Consider the following 20,712-nt stretch of genomic DNA (forward strand, 5'->3'; position numbering starts at 1 on the left):
GGAAGTTTTCATGTTTTATTGTTTTACAACATTGAATCACAGTGGATTTAATTTGTCTTTTTTTGACACTGATCAACAGAAAAAAATCTCTACAAAGTAATCTAAATTAATTACAAATATAAAATCACAAAATAATTGTTTGAATAAGTACTCACCCCCTTCAAGTCAGTATTTAGTAGATGTATCTTTGGCACCAATTACAGCCTTGAGTCTATGTGGATAGGTCTCTATCAGCTTTGAACATCTGGATACTGCAATATTTCCTCATCCTTCTTTTCAAAACTGCTCAAGCTCTGTCAGATTGCATGGGTTCCCTGATTGAACAGCCCATTTCAAGCCCAGCCACAAATTCTCAATTGGATTGAGGTCTGGACTCGACTTGGCCACTCCAGGACATTAACTTTGTTGTCTTTAAGCCATTCCTGTGTAGTTTTGGCTTTATGCTTGGGTTATCGTCTTGCTTGAAAACAAATCTTCTACCAAGCCACAGTTCTCTTGCTTCTGTGTCAGGTTTTCCTCCAGGATTTCCCTGTATTTTGCCGCATTCATTTTACCCTCTACCCTCAAGTCTTCCAGGGCCTGCTGCAGTGAAGCATCCCCACAGCATGATGCAGCCACCACTATGCTTCATGGTAGGGATAGGGGTGTTTTGATGATGTGCGGTGTTTGGCTTACGCCAAAGATAACGTTTAGTCTGACGGCCAAGAACCTGAATTTCAGTTTCATCAGAACATAGGACTCCAGTTGACTTCAGAGTTTCCCACATGCCTTCTGGCAAACTTTAGCCAAGATTTCATGTGAGTTTTTTTTTCCCCCCAACAGTGGCTTTGCCACTCTCCCATAAAGCTGCGACTGGTGAAGCACCCAGGCAACAGTTGTTGTGTGCACAGTCTCTCCCATCTCAGCCACTGAAGCTTGTAACTCCTTCAGAGTTGTCACAGGTCTCTTGGTGGACTCCCTCACTAGTCCCCTTCTTGCACGGTCACTCAGGTTTTGAGGACGGCCTGCTCTAGGCAGATTTACAGCTGTGCCATATTCTTTCCACTTCTTGATGATTGACTTAATTGTACTCCAAGGGATATCAGTGACTTGGAAATTTTCTTGTATCCATCCTCTGACATGTGCTTTTCAATAACCTTCTCACAGCATTTCTTGGAGTGTTCTTTTGATTTCATGGTGTAGTTTTTGCCAGGATACTGACTCACCAGCATATGGACCTTCCAGATACAGGTGTATTTTTTCTACAATCAGTTGAAACACCTTGACTGCACAAAGGAGATGAATACTTATGCAATCAATTATTTTGTGTTTTATATTTGTAATTAATTTAGATCACTTTGTTGAGATCTGTTTTCACTTTGACACACAAGTCTTTCCTGTTGATCAGTGTCAAAAAAAGCCAAATTAAATCCACTGTGATTCAATGTTGTAAAACGATAAAACATGAAAACTTCCGGGGGGGGGGGGAAGAAGGGGGTGAATACTTTTTAATAGGCACTGTAGTTCCATTAAAATGGTGACACAGGAGGTGAAGAAGGCAGATAGCATGTATGGTGCTCTCACTTGTGGCTCCAAGTAGCTGTTCGCACAAGGCAGCGGCCACACCCTGGTACACCACTTCGACAGGTGGGCCTTGTATCCCGGTGAGATAGGGACATGCCTGTCCTAGCATACAAAGTCAGCTCCTTTCCCTTCCCATCAAAAACCTATGCCCTGGGAGAAAATAGGGCATTCATCCACCTTATCAATGCCCCAAATGATTTTATAAGCTTCTGAATGGTAACCCCTCAGCCTCACGTAAACACAAAATACTCTGCAGATGCTGGGGTCAAAGCAACACTCACAACATGCTGGAGGAACTCAGCAGGTCGGGCAGCATCCGTGGAAACGATCAGTCGACGTTTTGGGCCGGAACCCTTCGTCAGGACTGTAGGAGGAAGGGGCAGAGGCCCTATAAAGAAGGTGGGGGGAGGGTGGGAAGGAGAAGGCTGGTGGGTCGAGCACCTCCGCTCCGTCCGCCACAACAGACAGGATCTCCCAGTAGCCACCCACCTCAACCCCGCCCCCCACTCCCATCCAGACAGGCCCACACATGGCCCCCTCCACTGCCATGACGAGGCCAAACCCAGGCCGGAGGAGCAACACCCCACACACCGTCCAGGTAGTCTCCAGCCCCTTGGTATGAACATAGAATTCAGAGGTGCTCGACCTACCAGCCTTCTCCTTCCCACCCTCCCCCCACCTTCTTTATAGGGCCTCTGTCCCTTCCCTCTATAGTCCTGACGAAGGGCTCCGGCCTGAAATGTTGATGAACCCCTCAGCCTCCTTTGCCTCAGGAAAAATAGTCCCATCCTATCCACCTCTCCTGACAACTGAAGCTTTTCATTATTGGAAAAATGCTCGTGAATTTCTTCTGCACTCTCTCTCTCTTAATTACATCTTTCCTTGGCATGGCAATGAGAACAGTATATAATATTTCTGTTTAATGTCACCAACATCATATATGTAGTATGTTGTCCCAATAACGCCCTATGGTGGTTGTCCGTCATTTCAACGACAGCAGAAAACCACAGGAGAGTTTTTAAAGTGGAAAAGCTGTTGTACTGGGGCAGTTCGTCAGAAGTTTGGGTCTGGTGGTACGAGTAGTCGTCACACCTAGTGGGTATAACCAACAAGCTGCAAGTGGTAAAGACAACTAAATTACAGGTATATGGATAGGAATCAGGCAAATAGGACCAGCTCTATAAAGCACCTTGGTCAGCATAAAGGGCTTGTTTCCATTCTGCATTATCCTTCAACACTTGAATCTAAAAAGCTCACAGTTGTTTAGTAATTCTTTTGATTTCAGGAGTCTTCTTCTGCCATTCAGCTTCGAAGTGAACATATGTGATGAAAAATCATTGTGAGAAGAATATACCTGACTGCTTTCCTAAATTAGACTTGAAGCAGTTTGAAGTGCGTCACAGTATTTTAACATAAGGAGGCCAATATAGTCGAACATGTCAGGCTTTTCTCAATGGTACATATCTGAAAATTGCTATTTCCCATGTTGGACATGATTTCTCAGTCAAAATACATCACTACATCACTCTAGAAATTCATCTGGATTTTGTTGGTTGTCGTGCAGCTCTTTAACACCTGTTGTGACCTTTGTGAGCTGACATTAGAAAAGAAAAATTAACTTCATTTGTCACAAGTACATCGAAACATACAGTGAAATGCGTCGCTTGTTTCAAATTAAATCAGCGAGGATTGTACAAGTGTTACAATGCTTCCGGCCCCAACATGGGATGCTCAAAACTCACTACTCCTTATAGTACATCTTTGGAATATGGGAGTAAACTGAAGCGCACAGAGGAAACGCATACAGTCACGGAGAATATACAAACTCCTTGCTCCTTACAGATAGCGGTGGGTATTGAACCCTGATTTTATAGCTGGTGTTGTAATAGTGCTACGCTAGTTTCCTTCTGGTAAGATGGTGCCACGCTCAGTTGCAGCGGCTTCTAGGGGTCCAACCAAAGGTATTATTGTCTCCTTTAAACATATTTTTTACAATTGCAAGACACTGCTGCACATTAAGAACCTGAAGAAATGCAGATCTAACCTATCAGCGAATTGCTCATTGGTGGAGAAACTGACGAAGCTCAACTAGGTGCAGCTCATGCTGCTGCCTACATCAGGGAGATATCGGTGAGCAAATTGGTGTAAAGTCTAACAGCAAGTGATCGTCTTAGACACTTTCCTTGTGATTGCAAGACCCTGTTGGCTATTGTTAATGTGGAATGCTGAAAATCTGATTCACTGACTTATTGGAGGATGGTAGGGCCAGATGGCGGAGACCTGCACAGTCTCAGTCATTGCGAGAACTAGGCCTCAAGCCACAGTGTCACCTGTTTACAGCCGCCCAGGAGAGAGACATTGGAGTCGGTGCAGTCCACTGGAGTGCCAGGGCGGTGTGGCACAGTGTCCAAGCTGGAGTCAGGCCTGCCTCTGGTATTCGCTCGGCAGAAAACAAGCCATATTGTGTTCGAATTAAGAATGCTGCAACATTCATGGGCTCAGCCTTTTGAACTATTTTTTTTTAAATCAGTGACCATATTTTATTTATATGTGCTATAGTGCTGTCTATGACTTTTGCACTATTTATTTATTTGGTTGGTTGTTATTGTAACTTACCTGCTGCTCGCTTCTTCATGTTGGACTTTTGCCCTTCGGCGATATTGAAGATCTTCCAATAAAGTGAAGAAAATTGATCAGAAGGAATGTTCTTGGCAGGCTTGTGAGAGGAGAGGATCTGCTCAAGGGCTATTTTTATATCATCCTAAAGAAGATGTCAATTATTACAATTAAAATGCACTTTAACAATAAAGTATAGGTATTTGATGACACAAAAATATTACATATCCCTGCAGATAAAATAATTGGACATCATTAGGAAATGGAGATTTACTGTAGATAAAGCCTGGGAGACACAGTAATCATGGAGAAGAGAGTCAAAGGATGAAAGAGTGACAGAACAAGGAAATTGGTTTATTGACCTAATGAGTCCACAGCAACCCCTTACACTTATTCTACACAAATGCTGTTTTATATTTCCCACATTTCTATCAACTCCCTCAGATTCTTCCTTTCACCAACACACTGTACATTTTACAGTGGCCAATTTACCTACTTGTTTTTCAGATGAGGGAGGAAACTAGGATGTCCTGAAGAAACCCATGTGATCACATGGGGAGTGTGCAAGACCCACCCAATCAACAGTTGGATCACTGGAGCTGCAGGCCTGATATGCTACTGCTGGTTAGCATGGTAGTCGAATTATTGGACGTTTTCGGAAAATCAAATGGTTCATGAGGTTACATTAAAAATTATTTGATCATATTGAAAGTGCTGCACTCATTTTTGTAAGCAAGAAACACTGAATAGAAATCAATTTTAATTAGAGGCAGAAAATGCAGCAACAATTACCCCATGTTAAAGGTCCAACCACAAGGCAACTGTGAAGCACTCTTCTAATTCCTTTGAGAAATAGCAACTTTAATAGGAGACAAGATATTCTACAGATGCTGGAAATCCAGAGTTACATACACAAGATACTGGAAGAACTCAGCAGGTCAGGCAGCATCTATGGAGAGGAATAATAAGTTGACGTTTTGGGCCGAGACTCTTCATCAGAATTGTAAATGAAGGGGGGAAGAAACCAGAATAAGAAAGTGGATGGAGGGGAAGGAGTACAAGCTGGAAGTTGATAGGAGAAGGTAGGTAGGTGGGGGAGAGGGATGAAGTGAGAAACTCAAAGGTGATAGGTGGAGGAGGTAAAGGGCTGAAGAAGAAAGACTAATAGGATAGGTAACTATTGTTACAAAACTAAACATCACTTCTATCCTTTTTTTCAATGGAAGGTTTACTAGATGTGAGACCATGACGTCCTTTCCATGTACTGTATATGTGTTGCACCTCCCAGAATATAAATTCTACTTTTCCGTGGCTTGATAGCTTAATTTGCACTTTTTGTTTGAATGAAGCACCTTGGCATCTCTTTCAAAACTAAAGTCATTATAAAAATATAAATTGTTGTTTTCTGCTCACAGGCATGAGAACCAATTAAACATCTTTTCCTCATGACTGGTCATGACATGCGGATGTGGGTAAACTCACCAATTCCACATTCCCAGCTGGAAGCCACCAATTGGAGGACAGCGGGTTGAAGATTCAACAACATTCATATTGCTTTTATATATTTATTTATTTAGCAATACAAAGGCTCTTCTGGCTCTTTGAGCCATGCCGCCCCAGCAACCCTACAACCCCAATTTCATCACGGTACAATTTACAATGACTAATTAACCTACCCAGTATGACTTATGACTGTGGGAAGAAACCGGAGCAGCAAGGGAAAACCCTCACACTCCACAGGGACTCCTTACAGAATGGCGCAAGAATCGAGCTCTGAACTCGGAAGCGCCCCAAGTTGTAATTGCGTTGTGCTAACTGCTACGTTACCATGGTGCCCAACTTCACTTTTCTCACTTCTTGAAGCTTTTTGAATAGTATTAATAACTTTTACCAAACAAAATGTTACATCCAAGAAAAGTCAGATTTTTGCTATTCAACCCTGTGGCTATATCTATAATACATGTATCAGAGGAATCATAGCTCTGGTGAGACCATTTCTAGAGTCTACTTACATTATTGGGAATTTTTTTAAAGTCTTCACGTTTGAGAACTGTCAGCAAGTCACCTAACTGAATCAATACATCCTCTGTCCAATTTGAAATAGATCTAGATTAAAGAAAAAACTTTATGTTGATATCACATTCAAAGTTGCCATAACCAAGTAGCTTGCCAAACACTGACAACACCTTATCTAACTAAAAGCTAACTCTGCTTACGGAAAGGCTGACGAGATCGTCACTCTGAGAGCATTTTTCTTCTCTTCACTGAATTGTCCACATTGGCGCAGTTGAGGAATTATTGCAAGGAAGACGGTGTTGTTCAACGTTTTAAACCCATCAGAACTGAATTCACAGACCAGAGATCCCAAGTTGGTGCCTTGCTCCTCAGTCAATGAGGAAGCAGTAAATTTCTGTTGACAAAGAAGAAAATAAAACCAGCATACAAGTCAAATAGCAAATCATCGATCAAGTTTTTTTTTACATAAAATTCAAACATCACAAATTTTGCCTTTGTACATGTAACAAATAAAGTTAATCTTTAATATTCTTTGGTTTTGATCTTTTGTATCAAGGAAGCAGAGAGGTTACATTATGAAACTGGCAGTCTGGCCTAACTAGATACTGGCTGTGAGTACAAGTCATATGAGTAAATGCATCTAATTACATTTCCTGTCTAATCGCCACATCCGTTCAACCATTTTTTCCCTCCATCTGTCTAACATTAATGTTAACTGAGCTTCTGCTTCAAGTGCAGCTCATAACTCTCTATTTTGAAAGTTGCTTTTATTTCTAATACAAAGTCTTGTAGCCTTACATTTCTGACCATTAGCTACTGGAAAAGCCAATTTTTAACTTTTTTTTCCAAATCTTCTCACACCAGGGGGCATCCTAATGCACTCCTTGAAGCTCCACTTTCATTCCTATGTTCCGGAGCCAAACACCACAAGGAGTCTCTAAACCAAAACCCCACATTACGGAGAGTTGAATAATTCTTTGATGATAAATTTAAAATTTTATATTTTGAATTTGATGATATTTTTATTCCAATACTGATTAAATTAAATCTTATTTAATGTACTGGGAACTGCTCCAAAATTCAAGGAACACAAAACACTGCTTAGAAGTATTTAATCATAGAGTGACAAGGAACGGAAAGAAGTCCATCTGCCCAACAAATCTGTGCCAACCATTTACTCTAATCCTACTATAATCTCATTTTATACTTCCCACTTTCCAATCCAATTCCCCACAGATTTTACCACTTACCTGCACATTACAATGGTTAATTAACTGATCAACCTGTACGTCTTTGAAATGTGGGAGGGAACTGGAGGACACAGGGGAGACCCATAGGGACAGAGAAGATTTGGCAGCTCCACACAGGCTGTGCCAGGAGTCAGGATTGAACTTGCATTGCCGGAGATATTAGTTCCATCAGCTGTGCCACTCTACCAGGCTTCTATCATTGCTTCTATTTTTTGTGTTTATCATGCTCACTAGATTTTTAATCTAGTTTCCAAACTCCCATGAGATAGACTATTAAAGAATCTCCAAACACCGAACACAATGCTCACTAACCTCTTTCAAAAGTTCAGGGAAGCGTGTCAATTTTGATTATTTAGAGAAACTGCACTGTTTGGAGTTACTAGGCAAGTTACCTGTTGAATTTAATCGAGTCTAAACTAATGGGAAGGGGTTCCAAAAAAGATTTGGCTTACTCCCACTTTAATTTTATATGAGCCTGAGCAACTGTTCACAATGTCATAGAATCATACAGAATGAAAGCGGTTCCTCAGACTATCAAGACCATTGACCTCCAATTACACTGATTCTGCATCAAACTCATTTTTTCATTCTCTCAGGATTCACATCAATTTCCCCAGATTCTGTCACTCATCCAGTCACTAGGCAGAATTTACAGTGACTGATTAGTTCACCAATCCACACGACTTTGGGACGTGTGAAGAAATAGAACTACCTGGATGAACCTCAAACGGTCACAGGGAGCATGTACAAGCTCCACATGGACGGCACGAAGATTGGGGATTGACTTCAGATCTCTAACAGTGTGAGACAGCACCTCTGCTGGCTGCCCCATTGTGGTTATGAGCAGTGAGCAGACACTGGAAAGATTCCTTTCAAATCCTTTATAAACTTCGGGTTCACAATTGTGGCACTTTCTTTCTTCCAGCATTTTTGCAAATGAACAGTGAGAGTTAGAAATGAAGCAAGTGAGGCTTTGATACTGGCACCTGGAAAATATGGATCAGGTTTAGGAGAGACAGGTGGCATAGATCAGAAACTGAATGATGTGTGATAGCACACCAGGAGCAGGACCGCACGGCTTGAGAACCATTGACACAGCAAGTCCAATTAAAACTGCCAAGCCATTCATTTTCAGCCCTAGTTTTGACTCTGCAGCAGATAAAGCCAAATCAGAAAATCGATTTTCATTTCTAACTTTGAAATCAATATTTTTTCATCCTTTTCAACAGGTTTTGACTATCCCGAGGGATTTGTCATGCTGTGATTGTTCCCACGATTTGCGAGGAACTGAACTGATGGGGATTTAGTACATTATCCAGCACTCAACTGGGAATAACACAAAGGTTACTTAAATCCCACATGGAATCCTGGTAAAAATAGAATTGAGTGCAATACATCACAGGGGCAATTTGTGGCAGGAATGAGTTACAAATGGCCTTTCCATATCAAATCAGTTCTGAAAATGGTCCCTTGTGCTTTCCCCTATTGAATGGTCATTGTTTATTATGGGAAATAAAGTCTTATTATGAGCTAAGAGCAATGGGAAGATTATATCACATTTAGTGATCTAACTACAAAAAAAAAATCAGATAAGATGACATTTATCAAAGCAAATGCCTAATAAAGTTCATAAAATTATGAGGGGCATAGATAAAATGGACAGCCAGGATCTTTTTCCCCAGGGTAGAAATGTTGACTACTGGAGGGCACATATTTATGGTGAGAGGGGGAAGTTTGAAAGGGGATGTGTGGGGTAAGTTTTCATTTTTACACAGAGAGTGGGAGGTGTCCAGAATGTATTGCTGAGGTCGGTAATGGGAAGAGAAACAGTAATGACATTCAAGAAGGTTTTATATAGGTAGATGATGCAGGGAGTGAAGAGATATAGGTCATGTGCAAAACAGAAGGGATTAACTTAATGTGTCATAGTGCTTGGCACAGACACCATGGGCTGAAGGACTGGTGCACCGTTATACCGTGCTATGTTCTACGACACTGTACAACAAAAGTTTTGCTTCCTGAATACATTTGGGTGTATCTTATGGGACTTGGTCTGCTGATCATGAAAATAATCATAACATTTTCCTATCACACACCATTTTTTTAAAAAAAAGCCTATATTTGTTATTTCAATTCATACTTCAATTCAGAATAACTGATGCCAAGATTAAGGAAGGCATTTTTGTTATTCCATAAATCAATGACATGCAATTCGAAGTACTTCTAGTGGGACCGGAGAAAATCACATGGAAGGCATTCAAGGAAGTTGTTGATAATCTTCTTGTAACTACAGAGCACCAAACTGTGAGAAGCTAGTTGACAATGTGCTTCAAAACCATCAAGTGCAACATGTCACTAAAGATTCATTTTCTAGATTCCCACTTAGACTTCTTCCCTGCAAACCTTTGCACCATCAGTGGCGAGCATGGTGAAAGGTTTCACCAGGTCATTGCGGTCATGGAAAAATGGTATCAGGGCAACTGGAATCCATCAATGCTGGCTGATTATTGTTGGACACTTAAATGAACAGCCTCAGACACTGAGTACAAATGAAAATCATCAACAAAACATAGTTAGCTTAGTTGAACTATGCCAAGTGTCAGCACTGTTATGCAATTAAATGCATTATATTCAATAAAAGTTACTTTCTTGTTTCTCCAAATTCCTGCGTGATACAAGTAGTCTGACATTATATTTGTGTTCAACTTCAACGGCCTATCATAAATTAAAAAAACGTCTGAGGAAGCAACACTTTTGAGAAAATTTGTTGTCCAGTGTAATTTATGGAATCATACTGCATAAAAAAATAGATTGAGGTTTTTGCCTCCTTCCATCTATCAAACCCACCTCAAGCACTAAACACCCATTTGCACTAATCCAACATCAATCCATTTTTATTCCTCTTGCATTTCCATCAGTTCCCTCCAGATTCTACTACAGTATATACCTATGGATGGGAACAAATTTACACTGGCCAGTGCACGTGCATTTGAGATGTGGGAGGAAATTGGTGCACTTAGCGGAAACCCATATGCAAAATGCACTCATGACGTGCCAGAGGTCAGGACTGAACTCATATCGCAACAGCTGTGAGGCAGCAGTTCCACAATCTGCGCCACTGCTCAGTTGTCTCTGTATCCTATTACTTCAGTAAGAACCTCTTTCCATTTCAGATTTAGCATAAGTGCAACAAGTCCAAGAATCCCTGCAGCTGTGTTTGTGATATTTAGTTAATTATCTTGCTTTTAAATTAGCAGGGGTCTTGAGTAACATGGACATCATTGGTTATCTGTTTTGTTTTTCAAAAATCAGCATGATTCATTAATGGTTTTTGCAATGTGACATGTAAAACGCATGCTCATAATTTGTTGAAGTTATGCATCATTTTAAATTTAAATCAGATGCAGAGCAATGGAACCATTAACAATGCCACAGAGTTAATTAAGGTGTGAGAACAAAGGTGATGCAATATTTATTGTAAAGTCAAAAGTGAACTACGTAAGCCAAAGAGTTATTGGTTCAAGTTCACTCTGAAAATTGACTTTCAAGTTATATTTATTCTAATGTGAAGGATTGCTGTCACAAATTAAAACATTTGTCCTGCCCCAATCCTAAACTGTTAAATAAAAGATTAGAAGCAGCAGATTGTTCATTGAAGATTTCCAAACACCCTATCCTGAATTTGTGAAGTTTTTTTTTTAAAAAAGGGAATAAATTATTCTCAGCAGTGTGAAATTCAGTACCTTGTTAAAGCAACCAGGTTCTTGTTTCTGGAGTTTTGTGGGAAACTAATTTGTTAATGAACTGATCACAGAAGTGAATAGTTGTAATTTTTAATATTTATCTCCACTGACTGGTGATCTTCTGCACATTAATGGTGACTTAATATGCTAAATCAGTAGATAATAGATTGTAAGGTTTGATGGTGACACGATGGAGGACAACAATTCAAGAATATAATTTACATTCTACCTCCTGTTAGATTCCATTGGAAATTTGTGCTCCCAACCAAGTCTATTACAATGTATGTTAATATCCTTTGTGTTATTACATTACACAATCTTCAGATACAATGTTGTTAGCAAGAGAAAACAGTTTTATTTTCTCTTTGATTACCGCTTTATAATGGAATAATACCATGCACTAGATGGCCATTTGGACCGCCTCTGCCTGTTGTGAAAGTGCCAGAGCTTCTGGCCATTTTATGTTTTCTTGTGTTCTGCTATCCAGACTGATCCATGGACTTCACAAGCATTTTCACAACAGATGAATCAAATTCAGCACTTTGTTCACTCAGCAACAAAAGGTGGCTCAGCGGTTTCACAAAAGCAAATTGTTCAATTTCAAGAAATAGTACAAATTACTGAAACAGATTTTTGTGATGTTGATGCTAAAATAATCTCAAGTAGATCCCTGCATATTGTACTGAGATATTAGTAATGCTGTATATAATTTGCTTACATGTGAATTGTTGGACCACACCTGCCCAGACTGGATGCAAAGGACTGATTTCACTGACTTTAGCTTCAAGGCAGAAAGTTATAGACAACGAACAGACGGTGGGAGACAACACCCTATGCCCAACATTCTTTGGCATAAGTGAAAACAACAGCTTTGCCCCATTAAAGCTATGAGGCATTTTACTAATTTTTAAATGTCTCTGACAAACATAAATATTAAGAACAAATAAAATTGTAATAAATAGTCAAAAGTCTTTGAAATTAATAAGCATTAATCAGACATTAATAGGCACTTAGCAATACTTAAAATATTTAACTGAAGCAAGCAAAATAATTAAAAGAAAATTTAGACCTTAAGACCATAAGACACAGGAGCAGAATTAGGCCATTTGGCCCATCAAGTCTACTCCACCATTTCATCATGGCCAATCCATTTCCCTCTCAACCCCATTCTCCTGCCTTCTACCCATAACCTTTCAGGCCCTGACCAATCAAGAACCTATCAACTTCTGCCTTAAATACGCCCGATAATTTGGCCTCTACAGTCACCTTTGGTAATGAATTCCTCAGAATCGCCACCCTCTGGCTAAAGAAATTCCTCCTCATCTTCATTCTAAATGCACATCTCTCTGTTCTGTGGTTGTGCTCTCTGTTCTTAAGACTTCCCCACCATACGAAACATTCTCTCCACATCCAGTGTATCATGACTTTTCAATATTCAATAGATTTCAATGAACTCCTCCCACGTTCTTCAAAATTCCAGCAAGTACAGGCCCAGAGCCAATCGCTTCTCATTCCGTTCATTCCTAGGATCTGTTCATTCCTAGGGCCCGTTCATTCCTAGGATCATTCTCGTGAATCTCCGCTGAATCCCCTCCAATGTCAGCACATCCTTTCTTGAATAAGAGGCCCAAACTGCTCACAATACACCATGAGGCCTCACCAGTTCCTTATAATACCTCAGCATTACATCCTTACTTTTATATTCTCATTCTCTCGAAATGAATACTGACAGTGCATTTGTCTTCCTCACCACCAACTCAGAATGCAAATTAACCTTTAGGAAATCCTGCAAGAGGACTCTCAAGTCACTCTGCACCTTGGATTTTTGAATTTTCTCTCCAGTTTGAAAATTAGTCTATGTTTTTATTCCTTTCTACCAAAGTGCATGATCATACAGTTCCCCACACTGTATTCTGTGCCATTCCTTGCCCATTCTCCTAATCTGTCCAAGTCATTTTCAGTTTCTCTGCTTCCTCAACACTACACGCACCTCCACCTATTTTCGTATCATCTTCAAACTTGGCCACAAAGCCATCAATTCCATTCTCCAAATCATTGGCATACAGCGGAAAAAGAATCAGTCCCAATACAGACCCCTGTGGATCACCACTAGTCACTGGCAGTCAACCAGAAAAGGCTCCCTTATTCCCACTCTTTGCTTCCTGCCAATCAGCCAAAGCTCTATCTATGCCAGTATTTTTCCTATAATACCATGGGCTCTTATCTTGTTAAGCAGTCTCATATGTGGCACCTTGTCAAAGGTCTGCTGAAAATCCAAGTACTTAACATCTACTGATTCTCCTTTGTCCATCTACTTCTCAAAGAATTCTAACCTAACAACCAATTCAAACATCTTCTCAACTACTGAGGTCAGGCCAACTGCCCTATAATTTGCTTTCTTCTGCCTTCCTCCCTTCTTGAAAAGTGGAATGACGTTTGCAATTTTCCAGTCCTCCTAAACCATTCCAGAATCTAGTGATTATTGAAAGATCATTACTAATGCCTCAACAATCTCTTTAGCTACCTCATTCAGAACTCAGGGGTGTAGTCCATCTGGTCCAGGTGACCTATCTACCTTCTGACCTTTCAGTTTCCCAAGCACCTCCTCCTTAGTAACACAACTCCACTCACTTCTGCCCCCTGACACCCTTGAACATCCGGCATACTGCTAGTGTCTTCCACAGTGAAGATTAATGCAAAATTCTTATTCAGTTTGTTTGTCATATCCTCGTCCCCCATTACTACCTCTCCGGCAACATTTTTCAGTGTCCAATATCTACTCGTGCCTCTCCTTTACTTGTGAAATATCTGAAAAAACTTTTGGTATCCTCTCTGATATTGTTGGCTAGCTTACCTTCATATTTCATCTTTTTCTCCCTTATGGCTTTTTAGTTGCCTTCTGATGGTTTTTAAATATTTCCCAATCCTCTAACTTCCCACTAATTTTTGCTCTATTATATGCCCTCTCTTTTGCATTGACAGCATTGACTTCCCTTGTCAGCCACGGGTGTGTCATCCTGCCTTTAGAATACTTCTTTTTTGGGATGTCTCTACCCTGCGCATTCTGAATTGCTTCCAGAATCTCCAACCATTGCCGCTCTGCTGTCATCTCTGCTGGTGTCCTTTTCCAATCAATCTTTCCTTCCCCTTTGCCTCCTAATCTACAGACCATGAACTGAAATCTATAAGTACTCAGATCCATACTATTGAACCATGTGTCACTTCAGTGACTGATGTGGCACCTCACGACACTAAATCTCACATTCTGCTTCAACTTATGGAAGTTTAACTTTCTGAATGCTGAGTGCTGGGTGTACAGGAGCACAGGAGCAAGATGTACCAGCTAGTTGAGTGGTACCGCAGCAACAACCTTGCACTCAATATCAGTAAAACCAAAGAGCTGATTGTGGATTTTAGAAAGGGTAAGACAAGGAAACACAAACCAGTCCTTATGGAGGGATCGGAAGTGGAGAGAGTGAGCAATTTCAAATTCCTGAGTGTCAATATCTCTGAGGATCTAACCTGGTCCCAACATATCGATGCAGCTATAAATTGAATTGAAATGAATTGACTTCAGTCCTTAAATCCTTCACATACACGAGGAGTAAAAATGTCTATGTTACGTTCCATCTGAATGTGCAATGTGCTGAAGAAGCTAAGACAGTGGCTGATTGATAAGGGTGATTGATAAGTTCATGGCCTAAGGTAGGAGGAGTCAATTTGAGAAAACCCAGCACATTTATTTTTCAACATAGTCCCCTCCTACATTTACACACTTAGTCCAGCGGTCATGGAGCATACGGATCTTGGACCTCCAGAAAGTGTCCACAGCAGGGGTGATTGATAAGTTCGTGGGCTAAGGTAGAAGGAGATGAGTTATTAACTTCAAACTTTCTGCATAATCACTCAAAGCGTTGAACTGCATGTGCATGTAACAAGTTGCATAACTCATCTCCTTCTACCTTAGGCCACAAACTTATCAATCACCCCTCGTATTTCATTAGGAGTTTGAGGAGATTCGGTTTATCGCCTAAAACATTTGAAAACTTCTACAGATGTACTGTGGAGAGCATTCCGACTGGCTGCATCACCGTCTGGTATGGGGGTGGTATGGTAGTGTTGGGAGTCGCTGCACAGGATCAAAGTAAGCTGCAGAGAGTGGTAAAACTAGTCAGCTCCATCATGGGTACTAGCCTCCGTAGTATCCAAGACATCTTCAAGGAGCGGTGCCTCAGGAAGTTGGCGTCCATCATTAAGGACCCCCATCACTAGGACATGTCCTCTTCTCATTGTTACTGTCAGGAATGAGGTATAAAAGCCTGAAGGCACACACTCAGTGATTCAGGAACAGCTTCTGCCCCTCTGTCATCTGATTTCTAAATGGACATTGAACCCATGAGCGCTACCTCACTACTTTTTTAATTTCTGTTGTTGCACCACTTATTTTAATTTAACTATTTGATATACATATATGTATACTTACTCTAATTCAGCTTTTTCTTCTATATTTATCATGTATTGCATTGTACTGCTGCTGCAGTTAACAAATTTCACAACATATGTTAGTGATATCAAACTAATTCTGATGCGAGCCATCAAATCCAACCAACAAGATTCACTCCATCAGTTTGTAAAGGGATTTATCAGGTTATTTTAAATAGAATGATCCAGCATCTCAGGTGGATAATTTCATGTGCATTATCAAGCTGTTTGACAATAGAGGATACTGCAATCAAGCATGATACTGTTCTTATCTAAAAATTCTTTGCATTTTCTCCAGTCAGATATCAGATCTATTTTCCACATTGATTAAATCAATACTTTTTTATCCTGGGACACATGGTGCCATGTTCATGTAGCACCATGGTCCTGAAAAACGTTGTCTCGTTTTTACTGTGTACTGTACCAGCAGTTATAGTGGAAATGACTATAAAACGTGACTTGACTTGTCTGGTGGCTTGGCATGAAATGTGCATCATTCTGATAGTTCACATGACTCTATGGCTTCATATTTGCTGCTTATTATGGGGTGTATGGGGTGTCCAGGGAGGGGGTAGCATCCCTGGTGGCAAGCTTGTAATGCTCCGCCCAGGGGCAGCTCATCCACCTTTAGTCACCATCTGCCACCCAGCTCTCACCCGTGGCTCCAAGTAACAGTATGCATGCGACAGTAGCCACACCCTGGTATACCAATTCGGCAGGCGGGCTAAACCAGGTGAGGGTAGCTGGGAACCTCCAACCTCGGTGAGATAGGAATATGCATACCCCCGCATGCAAAGCTAGTTCCGACGGACTGGGCAAATGAGATCAACTACAAGATCCAACGGCCAAGAAGGCAGTGCCGCAATGCTCCATGGAGAGGGAAGAGCATGCTAAGGCACAAAAGGCACATGGCTATCCACTGCAGCCAAGGAAATCTCCAGTCATATGATTTTTCATACCATTGAGGCCGAGAGAGTGAAACTGCCCCTTTCACTATAAAACTTCTCCTGCACAGGTTTTTCTCCGTGTAGCTCCATGAGCTGCACAGACAAATATCATTGGAAACGACAGACAAGCAACGCACAGAACTTATTAATAAAGTTTTAAAATCACACAAGAGAAACACAAGGAGCTATCACACAAGTAATTCATTTTCCAGAGTTTAGATCCCTTTTAATCAGCAATTCTGCTGAATTTTGAGTCCATCTGTACACCAAACCCAGAAAGTAAATGCATGACTTATCAATGATGCATTAATTAGCATTCCAGTAAGAGGACAAATTTAAGATAATGATTCCACAGCCTGGAATTCTCACTCAATTTCATATTTTATGTACCTATCATGAAATATTAATTCTCTGCTCTTCTCTCTTTGAAATTGTTTCGTCTTTAATTTCCTTTTAAATTTAAATCATTTGTTGAGATGCCAAGAAAGAAAATCACGTGATGAAATTATTTTGTGTTTACTGTTTTCTTTGACTGTCACCTTCTGTTCCCTATTTGCATCCTGAACAATTCACATCAAACCATTTAAGTATATTGCTCTGAGCAAAACCAAATATGGCCAGGAGATAGGAGCAGATTGTTATTAATTTACCAAGGAAATTAATGCCAAGGAATGACCAAACCAAGCCAGGGTGGGAAGAGTTATTCCAAATCTACAGAGAACCATAAAAATGAGAAATCAAGTAACCATACGTAAACTCACAACTGTCATGTATTTGATCTTTTGTCTTGGATGATAAGTTATGCTTATATGGGCCAAAGAATAAAAGCTATGAGGGAAGATAGTTAAATTATTTATTTATAAATAGAGTGTGGATCAGGCCCTTCCAACACAACGAGTTGCATCGCCCAGCAATCCTAGCCTAATTACAGGACAATTTAGTGACCAATTAAACTACTAATTGGCCATGGCATCCTTATAATATGACATTCATTGATGTTCATTCCATCTCAAACAATAGAAATAAAATAAGAGCATCTCAGAAACAGAAATACATTTCTCACCTTCTGAATTTCCTCCCTCCTGTCTTTCCAGAATTATATAACCCCAGTCGGAATACTCAACCCATGGTCCACTGATCTTACCCTCACTGTACGTTGTTTCCCAACATTATCGCTCCAAGTCAGGCCATGCCAAAGTAAGTGATAATGAAATGCAAAGACTGACAGCCTTTTTAATGGAATATTTACTATAATTAACACAGTCCAGAAATCAGCCATTCCACATTTCAAAACTGAAACGTCTCCAGATGGATACTGTTTAACTTGTTCAGTTTGGCACATATTATTTAGCAAATGATCCATCTGTCTTTGGCATTTCTGAATAGAAACTTTGGGCTACATTTCAAATATTGCACTAATATGCAGTGATCCTGAAAAATCAAAATCTAGCAACAGAATTAAAAGACACAGCTAATGTAAAGTTTTAAATTTGTGATCTTCAAGCTTTCAACAACAATCCTGAGAAGATGCAGCAAACTAGTAACACCTATAGATGAGATCTAAGGTCCTACTACTGGACTGATAATATCTACAAAGCAATTCTGACTAAATCTTCACAAATTGACTTTTTAAATAGCATTACTAGATCCTTATCTTTATTTTTTTTTTGGCAGCAACACCTTTATCCAGAGGTCAATCAATCAATTTAAAGCAGTCGCTAGTAGTCTAATATGCTCATCCGCTTCTTATCTCAACTAATTCATAAAGTACCACCTCTTCAAACACACACTAACTTTCCAGACCATTAGTGCTCTTATAAGTTTAACATAGGTTGAAGAATATCTTCAGAGCATGGTTTATACTTTTGCAATCCACTTATCACCCTTTCTAAGAGTAGTGACACTCTAATCGTGAGAACCAGTGGAGCAGGGGGATTAAAGCAGATGACATATTGACAGTGCAAGGACGTATTTGATATTGATAGGGCTACTTTCAATCCAAGATGGAACAGCTGAAACTGATTTTCTCACATGGGATATTTTATGTTTCACCTCATTGTCTGCCAATTTCTTATTCACAAACAAGAAACACTGTCGGAATCTGCCTTTTGTTAATCCCTGCTCTATAATTTTATAATCAATCTTTTGCTGAGAATATCTTCCACAAACCCACAGATACTTTAGCTATAAGCTATGTTAGCATAGGTTATATATGGATTGCAGAGTTTAGCAAAGAAATTTATTCTGACTATCGTTGCATGAAGTAAGGTTGGAGGTGGAAATGAAGACATTTAATTTGGGATTGAACTGAGAGGGGAATAGTATTTGATGCTGGGCCAAGAAGAATGTAAGGTGCAGGTCTTCTTCATAGAATGAACTATAGAATGTACTTGGGATTGACCAGTACTTACAAAATCATAAAAACAGGTTTGAAGATTATAGAGGGAGGTTAAAGTTTGTGAACTGACTTGAATGTTCTCTTTGGAAGTCTAAGGATACACAAAAAAGCAAGACAGTGCTCTTCTTCAATCAATGTTACCTTAGCAATGACTAAATTAGAAAAAAAAACTGAAAGTGATGGATGTGCTTTAAATATATATATAAAATGAAATTTTTACTGGAAGAAGATATCATGTCATCAGGTTGGTGGCTATCCGGACGGAATATGAGGTGTTGCTCCTCCAACCTGAGGGAGGCTTCATTGTGGCAAAAAAGGAGACTATAGTCTGACAATTCTGGAATGGATATGGGGATAGGAATTTAAATAGCTGGGCTGATAGTGCATAGGTGCTTGATGAAACAGTCCCCCAATTTACTTCAAGTTTCACCAAAGTAGAGGAGGCCGCATTGGGGCATCGGATACAGTAGACCATTTCAACAGATTCGTAGGTGAAGTGCTGCCTCACCTGGAAGGACTGTTTGGGGCCCTGAATGAAGATAAAGGGGGAGATAAATGGGCAGGTGAAGCATTTCAGTCACTTACAGGGTTATGTGTCAGGACGTGAGATTAGTGGGGAAGGAAGAATGGGCAAGGTTATTAAGGAGGAAGCAATCCCTGTGGAAAGCAGAGAGTGGGGAGGAGTGGTGGAGGTAGAATCCTATTGAAGATGGCAGAAATTGTGGCAAATGATGTGTTGAATGCGGAGGCTCATGAGGAGGTATGCTAAGGGCAGTGGGAAGATGGGGTGAAGGTAGCATCAATGGTGGAGGAAGGGAAAGCCCATTCTTTGAAGAAGGAAGGCACCTCTGATGCCCTTGAAAGGAAGGCTGCATCCTGGGAACAGATGCAGTGGAGGCGAAGGAACTGAGAAAGGGAATAGCATTTTTACAGGAGATAGGGTGGGAAGTCAAGATAGCTGCGGGAATCGGTAGGTTTATAAAAAGATGCCGGTAAGGAGCTTGGCTCCATAGATGGCAACAGAGAGATCGAGAACGGGGAAAGACGTGTCAGAAATGGACCAAGTGAATTTAAGGGCAGGGTGGAAGTTGGAGGCAACGTTGATGAAATTGATGAGCTCAGTATGGGTGCATGAAGCAGCAGCAACACAGTCATCAATGTAGCGTAGGAAGAGTTGGGAGCATCACCATGGAAGGCTTGGAACATGGACTGATCTACATGGCCAACAAAAATGTAGGCATAGCTTGTGCCTCTGCGGGTGCCTATGGCTACCCCTTAAATCTAGAGAAATCCCAGTCCAGGTGAAGTATCTTGACCCAAACTGTCAACTACCAATTTCCCTCCACAGATGCAGCCATGATAATTGAGTTAGACCATAAAACCATAAGATATAGAAGCAGAAGTAGGCCATTCATGGGCTGACCCAATTCTTCCAGTTATTCCCACTCCCCTGCCTTCTCCCCATACCCTTTGATGCCCTGGCTAATCAGGAACCTATTTATCTCTGCCTTAAATGCACCCAATCACTTGGCTTCTACAGCCACTTCTGGCAACAAATTACACAGACTTACCACCCTCTGACTAAAGTAATTTCTCCACCTCTCTGTTCTAAATGGACATCCTTCAATCCTGAAGTTGTGCCCTCTTGACCTAGACTCCCCACCATGGGAAATAACTTTGCCATATCTAATCTGTCC

The 20,712-nt window shown here is 40.5% G+C and overlaps 1 protein-coding gene across 1 annotated transcript in view; it reads right to left on the reverse strand.

Moving 5' to 3' along the window:
• LOC140185094 (otoancorin-like) overlaps positions 1-20,712 on the reverse strand; it is a 114,961-nt gene that overhangs the window by 19,498 nt on the left and 74,751 nt on the right. Inside the window, exons 16-18 of the mRNA XM_072238351.1 lie at positions 6,396-6,589; positions 6,192-6,285; positions 4,180-4,324 (exon numbers count right to left, since the gene is read on the reverse strand). Coding sequence (XP_072094452.1) covers positions 4,180-4,324; positions 6,192-6,285; positions 6,396-6,589 — 433 coding nt within the window. The remainder of the gene's footprint in view (positions 1-4,179; positions 4,325-6,191; positions 6,286-6,395; positions 6,590-20,712) is intronic.

This window comes from Mobula birostris, chromosome 20, assembly GCF_030028105.1.
Source record: "Mobula birostris isolate sMobBir1 chromosome 20, sMobBir1.hap1, whole genome shotgun sequence".
NCBI lineage: Eukaryota > Metazoa > Chordata > Chondrichthyes > Myliobatiformes > Myliobatidae > Mobula > Mobula birostris.